Source organism: Galleria mellonella, unplaced genomic scaffold, assembly GCF_026898425.1.
Source record: "Galleria mellonella isolate WM207_F2 unplaced genomic scaffold, CSIRO_AGI_GalMel_v1 utg571, whole genome shotgun sequence".
NCBI lineage: Eukaryota > Metazoa > Arthropoda > Insecta > Lepidoptera > Pyralidae > Galleria > Galleria mellonella.
The window spans coordinates 207,966-225,688 of record NW_026442121.1 but is presented as its reverse complement, the minus strand read 5'-3'; the positions used below and the strand labels follow the sequence as shown (position 1 = coordinate 225,688).

General features: G+C 33.9%; 1 protein-coding gene across 4 annotated transcripts in view; it reads right to left on the bottom strand.

Annotated features, from left to right (window-relative positions):
* Positions 1–17,723, bottom strand: part of LOC113509379 (uncharacterized) — a 57,349-nt gene extending 39,626 nt beyond the window's left edge. The window contains exon 1 of one of the 4 annotated variants that reach the window (XM_052899481.1): positions 17,598–17,723. In XM_052899481.1, coding sequence (XP_052755441.1) covers positions 17,598–17,718 — 121 coding nt within the window. In that variant the 5' untranslated portion in view covers positions 17,719–17,723. Of the gene's footprint in view, positions 1–8,362; positions 8,520–13,205; positions 13,359–15,402; positions 15,538–17,597 lie in introns of those variants that run through there. The other 3 variants (XM_052899482.1, XM_031911303.2, XM_026892703.3) reach the window with 3 other exon arrangements.

The following is a 17,723-nucleotide window of genomic DNA, read 5'->3' as shown; positions in this document are numbered from 1 at the left end:
TTATTTGATTAGAATCGTAAAAGTATATGACGTGATTTTCCTGGTATTCAGAAAGTATTTTATTTATACTTTATTGTACACAAAAAATTACATTAATATAATATATATAAAATAAAGATGTACAACAGGCGAGCTTAACTCTGTAAGAGTTCTCTTCCGGCGAACCCTGAGTGAAAGTATAATATTTTTTAGCTCGGTAAAAATATACGCCTATAACAATTGTGACAAAATAATTTTATTTCTTTTCAAAATTTCAGATATCATCATCATTACATAGTATAAAATAAAGTCGCTCTCGCTGTCTGTTCGTCCCTATGTATGCTCAAATCTTTAAAACTACACAACGGATTTTGAAGCGGTTTTTTTAATAGATAGAGTGATTCAAGAGGAAGGTTTATATGTATAATACACGCGTAATATAGTAGAGAAACATTGATAAATTCAGAGGTTTCTAATGTGATATCGTAAAAAAAACATTTTTTTGCGCTTACACTGCGAACGCTGGCTGAACCCCACGAGATAAATCAAAATAATGTACTACAGTATTGTACACCTTAAAAAGGTCAACAAAAAAGTCCACGATGGTATATGTCTATCTTTTAAGGATAACCCACAGTAACCATTTTTTATCCTTTACATTTTACAGGAAAAAATGGCTTATTTATGAAGTGATTTTAAGCAGTACAGCATTATTTTTATTCGATTAAGTATCAAATCAATTAGGTATCAGCATTGCACCCGTGCGAAGCCGGGGCGGGCCGCTAGTATGTATATATATATTAATAATAAATGTATTTTTTAATATATATAAAATAAAGATGTACTTAACTCTGTAAGAGTTCTCTTCCGGCGAAAAATACTACCAATGTAAGAAGAGGCGTTTCAAAACTTATTAGAATGTTTACTTATTTCGCAGTTTGGACGCCGAACGGTTAACACTTAAGCTCCGAGCAGCGATCTATTAATTTGCTTAAAGATGCCTCATTTAGAGGTGACGCACATTTCACAAAACGTGCGTGGCGTGAATAGCGGTCGGAGATTGATGACTAATATGGAAGATACCAGAATATTTTTTTGGTATAATATATTGTAGACTTTGTACAAAAGTCAATTGCTATAATAAAAATGGTAATTAATTTGTATTAAAAATGTAAATAACAATAATAATTGTCCCAATTAAATGTTTCAACCGTATATTAGTTTTTTTTTACAACACAGGGGGCAAACGAGCATGCGGCTCACCTGATGGTAAATGACTACCGCCGCCCATGATCACCCACAACACCAGCGGCATTGCAGGTGTGCTGCCGGCCTTTTAAAAAGGAATATACTCTTTTCTTGAAGGTTATGTTGTCGTATCGGTTCGGAAATACTGCTGCTGGAAGTTGATTCCAAAGAATGGTTGTGCGTGGAAGAAAGTGCCTTGAAAAACGCACGGTGGAAGACCGCCACTCGTCCAGATGATTGGGATGAAACTTTAGTTTGTGGCGGGTTGTACGGTGGTGAAAATCAGCAGCAGGTATCAATCCGAACAATTCATCATATTGTGTTTGCATAGCTGTGTTTCAGTTTGAAGGGTGGGATATGGCGTGAATTTACTGGGTACAGAGGAATAACACCTGAGTCATCAGGAATGGCAACGCATGGGGGGTATCATGGGCGAAACAGTATACTCTGTTATGTCTATGGTACTGCTCATGTTTATAGGCGACGGTTACCACTTTCCATCAGGTGGGCCGTCAGCTTGTTTGCCATTCTAAGTTCTATAAAAAAAAAAAAAAGATTGTGTAACTTCTAATAATAATAATAGTAGCCAATCATCGAATATTACTGGTGGGCGACCAGTACACAGGGTACAGAGGAATAACACCTGAGTCCTCAGGAATGGCAACGCATGGGGGGTATCATGGGCGAAACAGTATACTCTGTTATATCCATGGTACTACTCATGTCTATAGGCGATGGTCACCACTTTCCATCAGGTGGGTCTTCAGCTTGTTTGCCATTCTAAGTTGTATAAAAAAAAGACACTAGCGCGACACCAGTGGAATGATAGATGAGGATGAAGTAGGTCTAGTTGACCTACCCTGACGAATTCAGCAATACTTGTTGAAGTCGCTTCGAATAACCTTTCCCTCTTGCCTATTATTATCAACTGCACATAAGTAATGTTATTGTAGTCAGATGACATTGTGAAGTGTTGCCAAAAATAAATTCTTGATTGTGATTAGATATATAAAAATAGTAGGTACCTGTACAAATACACGATTCTAAGTAAATAAGCACCTAGGTGTCGGCGTCTTTTATATGAATAAATTGGTCGAAACAAATAAAGGAGATTCTAAATTGTTGGTAAAAGTTACTTTTAATCGATTTATTTTTATCTCCCTTGTAAACAACAAACACCATTTAATTATCACTATATTTGTTTTGTCACTGTTTTTAATTAATTATACTGAATCATAATTTCTTTCTTTCTTTTTTTCTTTATTCTTTATTGTACACATAATAATGATGTACATATTGTACATCATTATTTATTTATTCATTAGTACAAATATGTGTACATGGCGGACTTAATGCTAAAAGCATTCTCTCCCAGTCAACCATAGGCAAGTGTCAGAATACTCGAATGCGGTACTACTAATTATTGATATACATACATACTAAAATTACATATATAAACGAATAAATATATATGAATAACAAATATACTTACACATATATGATATATACTATATTATACACGAATTTGGAAATAATATAAAGCACTTATTATTATCATTATCATTATTGTTGAGATGGATGGATCGAGAAATAGACGGCAACTTTTAATTAATTTTATATTTTATTTAAATATACATTTTAGCCGTGCAATGCAAGTGACAGAGGAAATCAGAGAGAGAATTCAATATGGCGTGCGTTGAGTTATTCCCAAGGCGATAATAGATGGCGCTACGTGTTCCCTTTACATAAATTCAGATTATTAAATAGAGGGTTTTGCCAGCGTTAAAAAGCGCTGTTAGGCTTTGGTGATGTTTTAAGAGGGCCGCGAGATGGATGGGTAGAACCTATATTTATCGTACCATACAGCGATATTGAATCATATATATATATATATATATATATATATATATATATATATATATACTAAATGTGAAAACTACTGGTATAACTCCTATATGGAGAAGGCTTATGTTCAGCAGTGGGCCATTAACGGCTGAAAGTATAAAAAATATTTATGTAAATATGTAATTGTTTATCTATACTTATAATGAATTTGTAGAGAGGTCAATTTTGTACATGAAATATATTTCCAAAATAACTATCAGCGGGTGATTAGTGATCGATACTGATGCCAAAACAGCAATCAGTAAAACTTTTGTCTGTCTCTCTGTATATTCGTTAAAGAAACAAAAAATACTCGTCGGATTTTTACGAAACTTGGTACAATTATTTTTCTTACTCCTGGGCAGGTTATAGTATACTTTTCATCACGCTACGATCAATAGGAGCAGATCAGTAAAGGGAAATGTTAGGAAAACGGGAGAAGTTACTCCATTTTTAAGCTTCCATCGCGTGTGCTAATGAGCACTTTTTAAAATGTAAAAATGTCCACCCGTGCGACGCCGGGACGGGCCGTTAGTATTTATAATAAGTTTACTATTGTAATCTTTTGGAGGAAACAATAGAGAGAACAATATATCTATCTATCTTTCTATTTATTTATTTACCTCTTGCGATCTCTTAGAGATGAAAAGGTATGATGTTATGTTTTTATTCCATTCTTGTACAAAATAAGTTATGCCTTGTAAACATTTTGTAATTTACATTTTAACGTTACCTACATAGTAACAGTACATACACGTGTTCTATTCGTTCGTTTATTTATTTATTATTATTATTTTTTTTTTAATTTAGACTTTAATTTAGCTAAAAACGTTTTTTATTTGCACGAGGGTCACTTGAAAAGTTCTTAGCCTAACATACTTAATGAGACCACACGATTTTGAGTTTATTTTTATTTTTCAACATACTCTCCTCCGAGCTCAAAACACTTTTTCCATCGACCCGGTAAGGCTTCGATACCCGTTTTAAAAAAATCTTCGTCTAACTCTATTCGCCTCATAAAAGAGCTATTAACTTTCTCTAAACGATACTTCGGAACAGCAAGTTTGTATTTGTGTCTTGTGTAGACTATTGCGATCGCTGTTTTTAAAAAAACAGTTAAAAATGTCTGCTTACCTACAAAATGTTATTCTTTTCATCTCTTTGTACCAGAAGTAGACTTTGTACAGAAGTTGTTTGCTTGGACACCTCTGTCACATTCGTGTTTCAACCGTGAAGCAGTTGTTTGCATGGCTGTGTTTCGGTTTGAAGGGTGGGATATGGCAGTGAATTTAATGGGTACAGAGGAATAACACCTGAGTCCTCAGGAATGGCTACGCATGGGTGGTATCATGGGCGAAACAGTATACTCTATTATGTCCATGGTAGCGCTCATGTCTATAGTCGACGGTTACCACTTTCCATCAGATGGGCCGTCAGCTTGTTTGCCATACCATAAAAAATCTTAATTTATATATACGTATACAAATATATTTTAATATTTATATGGGTGCGCATAGGTTATCCAACCTCACGTACCTAGGTTGTTTTACCTTGGGTCTGATAACAAAATGTTACGTTATATAACATTAAACCGGCTCTGAGGTTATGCATACATTTGTTTTGTTCTAACGTCATCCAAATCATTGGCAGAACATTAATATTTTTTACTAGCTTATCCCTGCGACTTCGCACGCAAGTCCGGAATGTTTTTTTTTATGCGTGAAAGTGACATGGTTTCCCCACCTGCGTTATCGGTATACACTTGGCAGACATCCTTCTTCATCCCATATATGTAGTACATGCACATCAAATTTCATATCAATTTTCAAAAAATTCATAGTAATTGTTGGCAACCGCAGTTAGGTCTTTAGGTCTCCCGGTGGTGTTTTAAAAGGAGCGCTGCTGCCCATCACACATCATCCATCAATCATTAAATCCCCTTAGTCGCCTCTTACGATGCCCACGGAAAAGTAAGGGGAGGTCTATTCTACGCCGGGATCATACGACGGACTTACATATTTATAACATTATTATTTTTATAAATTTTACAAAAATTCTCATCTCCCCTCTTAAGGAGAGGAGATGGCAACTCACCGCCGGCAGAAGCACAGTTGGCCGGGGTTCAAGGCCCCAGGGAGAGAAACCAGCGTACAATGCGGGCAGAATCTAAGAGCACCGCTTTCTGCATCTTTCCCGGTGTTTTATTTTTATATTTTATTAATGCTCTGAATTCCGGTTAAATGTATGGTAGTGTATTCGTATTTTGTTATTGGATGAAAATGGAATAGATAATGTAATAACCCAGCCAACACTATTATTAGGCATACATAAATATATAATTTTAAATATTATAAAATTGGATATAAAAAATATGTTAAGTATATAAAAGTGACCTACTTTTATTGCACAATTTTATTTATTACGAGCGATCACTCGGCTTCACACGGGTAATTTGTAATTTATATATATATATATATATATATATATATATATATATATATATATATATATATATATATATATATATATATATATATATATATATATATATATACATATATATTAGCTGACCCAGCAAACGTTGTTTTGCCATATACTTTATTTGGAGAATATTTTTTTGTCCATTAAAAACAAAATATTGGGGCGGATCACCCTTATCATTGAGGGGTATGAAAAATAGATGTTGGCCGATTCTCAGACCTACCCGATATGCACACAAAATGTCATAAAAATCGGTAAAGTCATTTCGGAGGAGTTTGGTAACAAACACGACACGAGAATTTTATATATTAGATATTATTGGTATAATATTATATACAGATGTAGTTCATGTTTAGGATGGCTGGGCTGTTTTTCTTGTGTGGTAATAGTTTTATGGTATAAATTTCATTTAATGTAAATTATACATAATGTTTACTATTTATTATGTTTTCCACGTTTCGAAATTGGAATGTTATGTCTAAATGTTAGTCATGTTGTGTACACATGTTTTTGAATCGTAACCTAGTATAAAAACTATAATTAACTTTTATATATATATATATATATATATATATATATATATATATATATATATATATATATATATATATATATATATATATATATATATATATATATATATATATATAATATATATAAACCTAACATGGTTATAATTTGTTATGTGTGCCTCATTAAAATAAATAAATAAATATAATAGAAATAAAATATTTCATTCGATTTATATTATTATCATTAGGTGTAGGCACTCCAAGATAAAACACGTTGGTATTTCCAACAAATATTGTCGTTTCCACTTTAATTATAAGTTCAATAGAATTGTAAATCACAGACATAATAAAATACTATTTTACATTAATGACTGTTTGTTCTATATTGTAAATTTCTTCCATTGTTACATGAGCGTGCATATTTGCATTTGTGTGTGCATGTGTGTGGGTGCGTGCGTGCGTGCGTACGTGATTGTGTGTATGCATGTGCGCGTGCATGTGTGTGCGTGAGTGCACGCGTGCTTGCGTGCGTGTGTGCGTGCGTGCGTGCGTGCGTGCCTGCATGTGGATAAGTAAGTGTGTATATGTGTGTGCGTGCATGTGTGTGTGCGTGGGTGCGCGCGTGCTTGCGTGCGTGTGTGCGTGCATGCGTGCGTGCCTGCGTGTAAGTATGTGTGTGTGTGTGTGTGCGTGCGTGCATGAGTTTTGCAAAGTCTCACTAGTCTTATATTCTGATTTATTTATGTAAAGTTCTTGTTATTTACTCGTAGTTACATATAATTATGTATCTATAATAAACAAATAATCTATTTATAGTATAATAGCTAATGTTATTATTGGATTGAATAGCTATTATTACATTGATCTATAAAATAAAGATAATTAATAACAAGGACCGTACAGGCCGCATCCGTGAAGATAACGCTTATAAGGCTCGTAATAATCATGTACAATGAAGTAATAAGCATTGATCATAGAAGAAAATACTAGAAAAATAGAAACGTACACTAGAAGTATGCGTTTTTTAATCAGCTTTAGTTAATTATGTCCAAGCGTTTAAAAAAGTTACTTTACTAGTATACCTACATTACATTTCTTTCGTCTCTCATTGAAAGTGCAACCTCTGTCTAACTTCAGTGAACTTTCAACTGTAACATTATAGAAAAAGATGTCCCAAAATAAAAATAGAAAAGTAAAATATTTCATCAACATTTCGGAAGACTCAAAACTAAGAAAGTTTAACAAAATCGGACATATAGGTAAACAGTTTCAAGTCAAATTTAAACTGTTTTTCTTTTGGATTACTCAAATATTTGACTAGTGTTTTTTTTTATTATGTTCGTAATAGTCTGATTTAAAATAATTAAGTTAAATTCACATAGTCTACGTGAAAGATACATAAAATACCAGTGTACCCGAAAATTACTGCTGATAAGGATTTGTGGATGAAGAAATTATACTGCGACGACCATAAATAAACGAGAAAAGGCACGCTAATGATGATGATGATGAGTTGATTAAAGTTATAAAATGAAAATCAATTAATTGGGATGATGCAACCTCATTCGCCTTCTGTTATTATAATTATAATATTATTAATAAAGAAAAAAAAATAACGTTGATAATATTTTTTTCTTTTTTACACAATTTAGAATGGCAAACAAGCTGACGGCCCACCTGATGGAAAGTGGTAACCGTCGCCTATAAACATAAGCAGTACCATGGACATAACAGAGTATACTGTTTCGCCCATGATACCACCACCACCACATGTGTTGCCATTCCTGAGGTTTCAGGTGTCCTCTGTACCCTGTAAATTCAAGTTTCTAGAATCCATTTATACAAGTGTTACCAATCTAAGTCACTGTACACTTATGAAAACTAATTATTAATTTATTTTATTAAATTAATTAATTATTACGCTTCATTACACGTAGAGAGTCAGTGGATGCAGGTGGCTCAGGACCGTTCTTTATGGCAGCCTATGGGGGAGGCGTATGTCCAGCAGTGGACGGATAATGGCTGAGATGATGATGATGATGATGATTACACGCACACATGTATACACGCGCACATGTATACACACACACATGTATACACACACGCACACACGCAGTGATGCACACGCATCCACCCACACATGGATTAATGGAAGAAATTTATAAAATAAAACAAAAGCAAGAGCTTCACCGACAAGAGCGCAGCTCTAAAATAGGATAGAAAGACAGAATTAATTATTAATTTAATTAAGAACTCACCTACAATCACATCCCTGTATAGGACCCATGACACTCTCAACACGACTATGCCGATTAAAATAAACAACGGCAGTAGTCCGCAAATGTTCGTGGACGAACTTTTTAAGTTTCCTTCCACTTTTAATGTATGCTGCACATCCATTTTTAATTTATATTTACATAAAACACTTTTAACACACACCAAAACATTAGAATAATATAAATTTTAATTAAAATCACTGTCAATTAAAACAGAAATACATTTAATTTAGATATTTTTATTTTATTTATTTATTTATTTATTCTTTATTGCACAATAAAATTTTGTATAAATGGCAAATTTATTGAGGGAATATTTAAATTAAGAACACTTTATTTTCTTTTAAATTTCAAAATATTTTGAGATTATTCACCACATCCGCATGAGAATTTACATCCACATTTGAAATTAGTATTAGTTTTTGTTAAATTTTAAAATGAATTCATTTAATAATATTTTTTTACTTATTCGATTCGCGCGTTTTTCGCGTCGGCCGCGTTAGAGTTGTATCAACGAATGCTGAGTTCCATTGTCTTTGCGTACTTAATTCCGCATTCAAACATCTTAAATCTTTATTAGCGAGAATAAACCCTACGGTAATGAGTTAGAGTATATTATCATTTACAATATTTTTTAATAGGCAATGCACGATGCCGCGCTTTTACGATAAGAGTACATGACTCAATTCTCCATAGATCCAAAGGAAAGTGTGTAATGTGTTTACGCTTGCGATTAGATTACCAATAATTTAAATTTCCGGTTTCAAGTGGGTACATCATCATGATGGACTAATTAAGATGACATCATTATAATTTCTGTCATTTTTTTTTTTATACAACTAAGAATGGCAAACAAATTTTAAAAACAAAAATTACATATTAAAATATTTAAAAAAATACTACAATACGACCTTAAAATGTATTGCTCAGAAATCAGTGCCCGATGCACAAAGGCAGTTTAGGATATAGATTTTAAACTCGTTATTGTGAGAAAGACTCTAGGTTTAGCAGTTTTTTTTTGTTTTTTTTTTTAATGGGTGAAAATGGTATAGTAACCCCGCCTGCGCTAACGGGATACGTCGACGGAGCACCAGTGAAGGGTGATCGATGAGAATAAAAACAGGCCAGTTAGCCCATCATGATGAATTCATCAGGAATTAACCATGATAGTTTCCAGGGAGAACCGCGAGGAGGTCGACCTGGTTAGGTATATTGCTAGCAATGGGATTCTCAGTCTCCATTACTAACAATCCCTTTCCCCCCTTTTTTATGTATTTTGGTACAGTATTTAAGGCATCCCGTCCTCGCTATTGGATACGGGTGACGGAATGCCTATACAAGAGGGTGGTGGGCGCAGTTTAGACGCAATATTTGAGGAGCATTAGTACTATGACCGGATACTGCAACAAAAGAGTATGTGGTCGGCCCCCGAACTGACGACCTGTACTGTCTCCCGGTCCCCAATTCGAAGAACGACCGATCACCGGCTGTAAGAGATGACGCAGGGCGTTTATGAAAACACACCAATCATGTAGTTGCATTACACTGTGTAAAAATGATTGAAAACAGCTTATAGAGAGCGGCAGAATAGTAAAGCGATTAGGGACTGCGAAGTAGGTTTAGCAGTCGAAGTTGATGTAATTCTTGTTTCTACCGTGAAGCAGTTGTGTTTGCATGGCTGTGTTTCGGTTTGAAGGGTGAGATATGCCGTGACTTTACAGGGTACAGAGGAATAACACCTGAGTCCTCAGGAATGGCAACGCATGGGGGGTATCATGGGCGAAACAGTATACTCTGTTATGTCCATGGTACTGCTCATGTCTATATGCGACGGTTACCACTTTCCGTCAGGTGGGCCGTCAGCTTGTTTGCCATTCTAAGTTGTATAAAAAAACTTCCTTCTTTTCTATGTCGATTGAAAATTTACATAATCCTTATGACATTGGTGTGCTGTGTTTATCTGTTTGTACGAGTATACATTGTATGTACGTAACGTTTGCCGTGACGTTACGTTACGTACTAGGATGTTGACATTGCACGAGATGATTCTATAAACCAATGATAACACGATCTAGATAGAGTATGGTCCATTGCAGCATAGTTTTTACTACGAATAATGCATTTATTTACGTATCGTTATCGATACTGAGTTTTCTTGATTTTAAATAAATTCTTTAAAATTCTGCGGAACCTATCTCATAATGTGTATATATTCTTTATTGCACTTAAACAATACATGCGACGATGTAATATCTCACTAAAAACATAAATGTGAAATGAGAGCCAAGTTCCATATTTGAACCCCCATGCGTTGCCATTCCTGAGGACTCAGAAGGCCTACCATTAAATGTTTTCCGAAATTTCGGAGTCAAACGAAACAGAAATTTGATGTTAAAATTAAATAATACATGCCGTTTGGAAATATTAAAAATGTTAAAATATTGTTCCTTTTGACTTTTATGATAGGATGTATGACGAACGAAATGTTAAACTCTATTTATTGGTCGGATTTCGGTATAAACAAAAACACGAAATTGAGTCCAAAATTTCGGAATTTCGTTTCATGGTAGACTGGCAGGTGTTATTCCTCTGTACCCAGTAAATTCACGCCATATCCCACCCTTCAAACCGAAACACTGCCATGCAAACACAACTGCTTCACGGTAGAAACACGAATGGGACAGGGAAATTAATAAATTTGTAAATTAACTCGCTTCTTTTTGACTTAATTTGTAAAATAAATGCGACAAAGATAAGTAAGCGTCCAAGGTATCAAATTTTGTGAGGTAACTCTTTGCTAATATAAACAGAACAGGCGTTTCAATAATTATATTGAATTAATATCTTGATTAGGAAATATAATAATACCCGATAATATGTCATTATAATTATGGTATTGTGTATTTAATTAGGTATTACGCGTAATTACTGCTGCTTGTTTTTCTTTATCGTGTAACAAAATTTTCGATAAGTATTATTTTTTTCGTGATAACAAATACAATTATAAAAGAATTCAGTTGTGCATTTATACTTTGGAAGGTCTAAATGTGAAATCGTTTTACATTGTTACAAGTAACGCCATCTTGTAAATTTCTGTGAACTTAATTTAGATTAAAAGTATTGTTCTTATTTATCTAAAGTTAATGTAACTATTAGCCACCAGATGACACTATTTCATATAACTACTATAAGAATTAAAATGTTAAATATAAAAATTATAAAGGAATTGCAAGTAATGTGAACTAAAAATCCCATTTTTTTTAACGGGTGAAAATGGTATTGTAACCCCGCCATTGGTATGCACTGGCGGGATACCAGTGAGAGACGATAGGTGAGGCTGAAAAGGCAGGTCAGTTAGCCCATCGTGACGAATTCAACGATAAATTTGTCACGATAGTTTCCAGGGGCAACCGCGTGGAAGTCGACTTGATAGGGTATATTGCTAGCAAAAGGGCTATTAAATCCCATTAATAATAATCCCTTTCCCCCCATACCAATCCCATTGTTTAATAATATACCCTATTAAATCGACCTGCCCATGGTTCCCCTGAAAACTATCGTGCTGAATTTCAGGTGTATCCATCACGATGGGCTAACTGATCTACCTTTCCATTCTCACCTATCATCCCTCACTGGTACCTCGCAAGCGTATACCGTTAACGCAGGTGGCGTTACCATTGCATTATTATTCATTGAATAAAAAAAACACCATAATCCTCAGAAATGGCAGCCCATAAGAACTACCATGGGCGTTATTCTATGACTTTCATGATTCTTATCGACTTCGTTGCTTCTACTATCTTTACAAATGAAATGACAAACAAGTCGTCTGCCTACCTTTTTTAAAGTAGTAACTGTCGTCTACAGGCATGAATATTAACTATCACAAACATCACAGTATATTATACTGTGACGCCCTTGACGCCCATTACGTATGATATCGTGTTTATTATCTGTACACTGCTTTTGGACATTTGGCCTCCCCTGGCATAAATTGTTTACCATATTTAAAAACGGTCCTAAAATGCCACACTGCATCCACTGACTCCTCTGCAATGATTTGAGGTCGTCACTCCATCTAGTGGGGAATTTCCATACACTGTGTTTGTAAGATCTTTTTATATATATATATATATATATATATATATATATATATATATATATATATATATATATATATATATATATATATAATGTTTTATTCAAAAAAAACTTTAATAATAAGCATTTTATAAAGGTATTTTTTTGAGTTAAGCAAAGTAGCGATTCGTATCTATCAGCTCCCTGTACTTCGGCAGCCACTGAGTTCCTTTAGTAATCCAAAAGAAATCGACACAGTGTTTTTTGGAATCTTAAACAACTTATATATATTGAGCAAGTAAAAACACACAGAACACTGTAGGCTGCATTGAGACGACAGTGATTGACTGTAGTTTTACATTTTACTTTCATCTCTTCGTTAATAAACAAAATCATATATATGACTAAACAAAACTTTGTACGTTCTCCGTGATTGATAAAAGACAAGGAAATACTCAAACAGATGGCTTTCTCTAATTGCAAGTAATATCTGATACATCTCAAGATTTGTTGTTCGATTAAATTCGGAAGGCGCGAAATCGATTCGATTATATCGAGAGACGATATACAACATAGAATGGCAGACATCCCATCGTGACGGTCCCTACTCCAATTGTTTAATCTTTCTTCAGGTGTATCCTCATGACATATACCATTGCGCTTGTCTTTTGGTTGTTCAACGATATTTATAAATTTTAACTATCTAATTCGATATTAATCTAAGTTAAAACAAAACAGTACTTACTGAGAAATGCGCAGCAATGCAAGAACACACAAATAAACATATACATCACGCACAAAACAAAAAAAGGGAGGAACAGAACAATGTAATCCATTGTATACTTTTAGATGACTGCAAATCAACGGTATTGAGGCTACCGCGGAGCGCTTATCAAGCGATACGGCGATAATGCTCGCGTCTTATCTGTATTTAATTTGATATGAAGTAATTAACAGTATCTCGTGACGTATTCGAACGTTTTGGACATTTGGCTTCGGTTTATGATATAAATTGTTTATATATTTAAAAAACAATAATAAATGTAACACTTCAGCTGCCCGCTAACGACATGCTTTCTCTCTGTATCGGAAGAGATTCTGTCATAAGTCCCCCTTATACCCACCTTTTATAAATATTACATTAAAGTACAATAAAGAATATACATACATACATATTTATATATATATATATATATATATATATATATATATATATATATATATATATATATATATATATATATATATAGTGGTTTCATCCTATCTATCATTTAACTTTGATATACCGAAGCGCGGGTAATTACCATTCCATTATTACCCATCTCGGAGTAAGCGCTTATCATTTTAGCGATACGGCGATAATATAGACAAAAAGATGGATCACCATAATTATCATATCGCCATGATAAGCGTGTGTGTGTGTGTGTGTGGGGCTATCTGTATATATACACACAATAATTTATATATATAATATATATTATATATATATATATATATATATATATATATATATATATATATATATAATATTTTCAGTGTGCGTGTGGGTGTGTGCGTGTGCGCGTGTGTGCCTGTTGTGTCTGAATGCTCGTGCGTGTGTGCCTGTGTGTGCGTATGTGTGCGAACGTTGTGTGTGTTTTTACATTTGGCTTCGGTTATGACTGGCATAAATTGTTTATATAATATAATATTGCAAGCTTGACAAATGCAGTATGCGATAACTACATTAATGTGATTAAAATGTATATCATCTTGTTTTAAATATACTATCACTCTTAAATATACTATCGCCACATGGTTCCAGCATAGAATTGGCCATCCCTTCCTTTCCTGTGGGCGTCATAAGTGGCGACTAAGGGAATTTTATGGTTGAAGGGTGGGCAGCAACGTTCCTTAAAACATCACCAAATTATATTTCTTTTTTATGTAACTTACAATGGCAAACAAGCTGAAGGCCCATCTAATGGAAAGTGGTAACCGTCGCCTATAGATACGAATAGTACTATGGATATAACAGATTGTACTCTAAAATAAATAAAGATTGAAAATATTTGTATTAAGAACGCGGATTCATATGTTTACGACCAGTTTTTAGCTTTGCATAGAAGAATATCTACTTCAGTTAACACAAAATTAACATGTGATCAATATGGTATTGATTAAAAACATATATGATATTATTTAGAATAATTAACTGGTACTTGAAATTAGAATCTATTGTTAATATATATTTGGAATAAAATCAAATTGTAAAACGATTTATTTTTAAAACTTTGTATGTATTTCATTCTATGTAATCATGTGCTATATGTGTACTTATTAAGTAAATTAAGTAAACAGCACAAATATGAACATTTATTTATTGCATGTTTATTTACATAATTTTTTTTCTCCAACAAGTAAAATAAAAATTGAAATTTAATATATTTACATACAAAAATTTTGAGTTAATAAATTATTTTATTATAAATTAATTTATAATAAAATACAAAAGTCTATAAAAGATTCACCAACTGGTTTATTCAAGTATAAATTAAAATAAAATCTTAATAAATAAATGTTATTACAATGTATGTGAATTATTTAATGATAAAATTTGACAAAACGAATATTTATTTATATTTATTAACATCATTGTGACATCGTTCTTTTATTCTTGCCTGACTATTATTATTATTATTTATTTAAATATATTTAAAATCAGAATGTGATGATGTATAATTGTATGAAATTGACTTGTATGTATAATGTGAACTATCTGTGTAACTACATATGTTTGTATGGCGTACAGGCTAAACATGTCGAACCAGATTATATTGTTACCAGCTGCATGTATTTACACGCATGTTGTACAGATAAATAATCTTGAATCTAACATATTTAGATAATAGTTTTATATATATAAAAAAAAAACAAAATATAGAATAAAACTATATACTCACCGATCCACGAGATACAATTTAAGCACAGACATAACACGGTAAATATAGCGCACAGTACAGTCAACTCCAATAATAACTTTTGATAATCCATTACGTTCATTCAATCATAAACAACTATTGTGGACTCGTAGTGTGGTGTGGACGTGGAGACCGTGCGTTTATCAAACGAAAATATTATTGATACCATATCTAAAACTAAATTGATATTGATTAATTAGCTCGTATCTTGTACTTGGATTGGGAAGAAGATGTTATCTATTCATAAATATAGAATAAAAATAATAAATAATATGTAATTAGATTTACATCAAGTCCGTTCCGGGGTAGGTCGAGAGATGGGACTGTTAAAATATACTGTTAATATATATATATATATATATATATATATATATATATATATATATATATATATATATATATATATATATATATATATATATATATATATATATATGCAATGTGTTATTATTCCTTTCCCAAGGTATTAAATTATTTATCTACCTTTCATGTACATAATAAAGGTACAAATGGCACGGATAGCACCTAAAAGCATTCCCCAGCAGTCACCCATGGAGGGAAAGAGATTGTTAGTAATGCGGACTACCAGTCTCATTGCTAGCAATATACCCTGTTAGGTCGACCTCCACCTGGTTCCACCTAGAAACTATTGTGCTGAATCCCACGTGTATTCATCACGATGAACTAATTGACTTACGTTTTCATCCTAACCTGTCATCCCTCACTGGTGGAGTTATCATCCATTACAAAAAAAAAACCAGTCTCCCATGGGACAAGTTTTTGCCCCACAAAAAACCAACTTCAATTGACAAAACCGGTTGCTTTGGTTTAAAAACTAAACTGCAGAACTAATTTTACAAAATTTTCTATGAGACCAATTTAAAAAGTATATCCTTTCAAATAAACAAGAATTTTCCAAATCGGTTTAGAACTGACGGAGTTGGGAGATAACAAACATCTTCTTTTTTTGAAAGTCGGTTAAAAAGAGTAAAAAATATTATCTGTCGACGTCACAGAATACACTGAAATCCCCATAGTACTCCCCACACTCTCACTACTTGTCTCCGTGGCCTGATTCTATTACTAGTTCCCATCGTGACGAATTCAACAAGAATTGTTCATGATGGTTTCCAGGGGGAACCAGGTGGAGGTCGACCTGAAAGGGCATACTGCTAGCAATGGGGCTATCAAACTCCATTGCTCCGCCCTTTCATGGCTATGTTTCGGTTGGAATAAAGTGGAATAGAATAGAAAGAACTTGTTAAATAAGTAAGCAATTCCATGACAGTGAAATTACAGGGTAAGAAGGCATAATACCATATTTTCAGGAATGGTATACCTGTTGCTGTTCATATCTATTGGTGACGGTTTTTTTTATGGGTGAAAATGGCATGGTACCAGTGTGAGGTGAAAGGTGAGGATGAAAAGGCAGGTCAGTTAGCCCATTGTGACGAATTCAATAATGAATTGGTCACTATAGTTTCCAGGGGGAACCGCGTGGAGGTCGACCCGACAGGGTATATTAATAGCAATGGAGACTAACCTCCGCATTACTAACAATCCCTTACCCCCTATAGGTGACAGTTGCCATTATCCATCAGGTGGCGCGTCAGCTTGTTTGCCATTTTATGTGAAAAAACAAACAAATTTAAGAACTCTTTCTTTTTTACAACACAGGGGGCAAAGGAGCACGCGGCTCACCTGATGGTGAGTGACTACCGCCGCCGATGATCACCCACAACACCAGCGGCATCGCAGGTGTGCTGCCGGCCTTTTAAAAAGGAATATGCTCTTTTCTTGAAGGTTATGTTGTCGTATCGGTTCGGAAATACTGTTGCTGGAACTTGATTCCAAAGAATGGTTGTGCATGGAAGAAAGTGCCTTGAAAAACGCACGGTGGAAGACCGCCACTCGTCCAGATGATTGGGATGAAACTTTAGTTTGTGGCGGGTTGTACGGTGGTGAAAATCAGCAGCAGGTATCAATCCGAACAATTGCTCAGAACACTCCCCATGATAAATTCGGTAGAAGATGCACAGAGATGCGACATCTCTGCGCAGTTTTAGTGGGTCAAGTCGGACAGTAAGGCGTTGACTATCAATAATTCGAGCCGCCCGACTTTAAGACTTTTTCTTTCAGATGTCACTTAAATATATTATAGATAAAAAGCTACTTACTGAATACTTTAAAGACATATCTTCCAATCACCATATCACACACAGTCAGATATATAAGCACCAACAGCAGTATGGTGATGAATGCGAACAAAAAAGTTAATTGTTTTGCGTTCGTAAACATTTTCG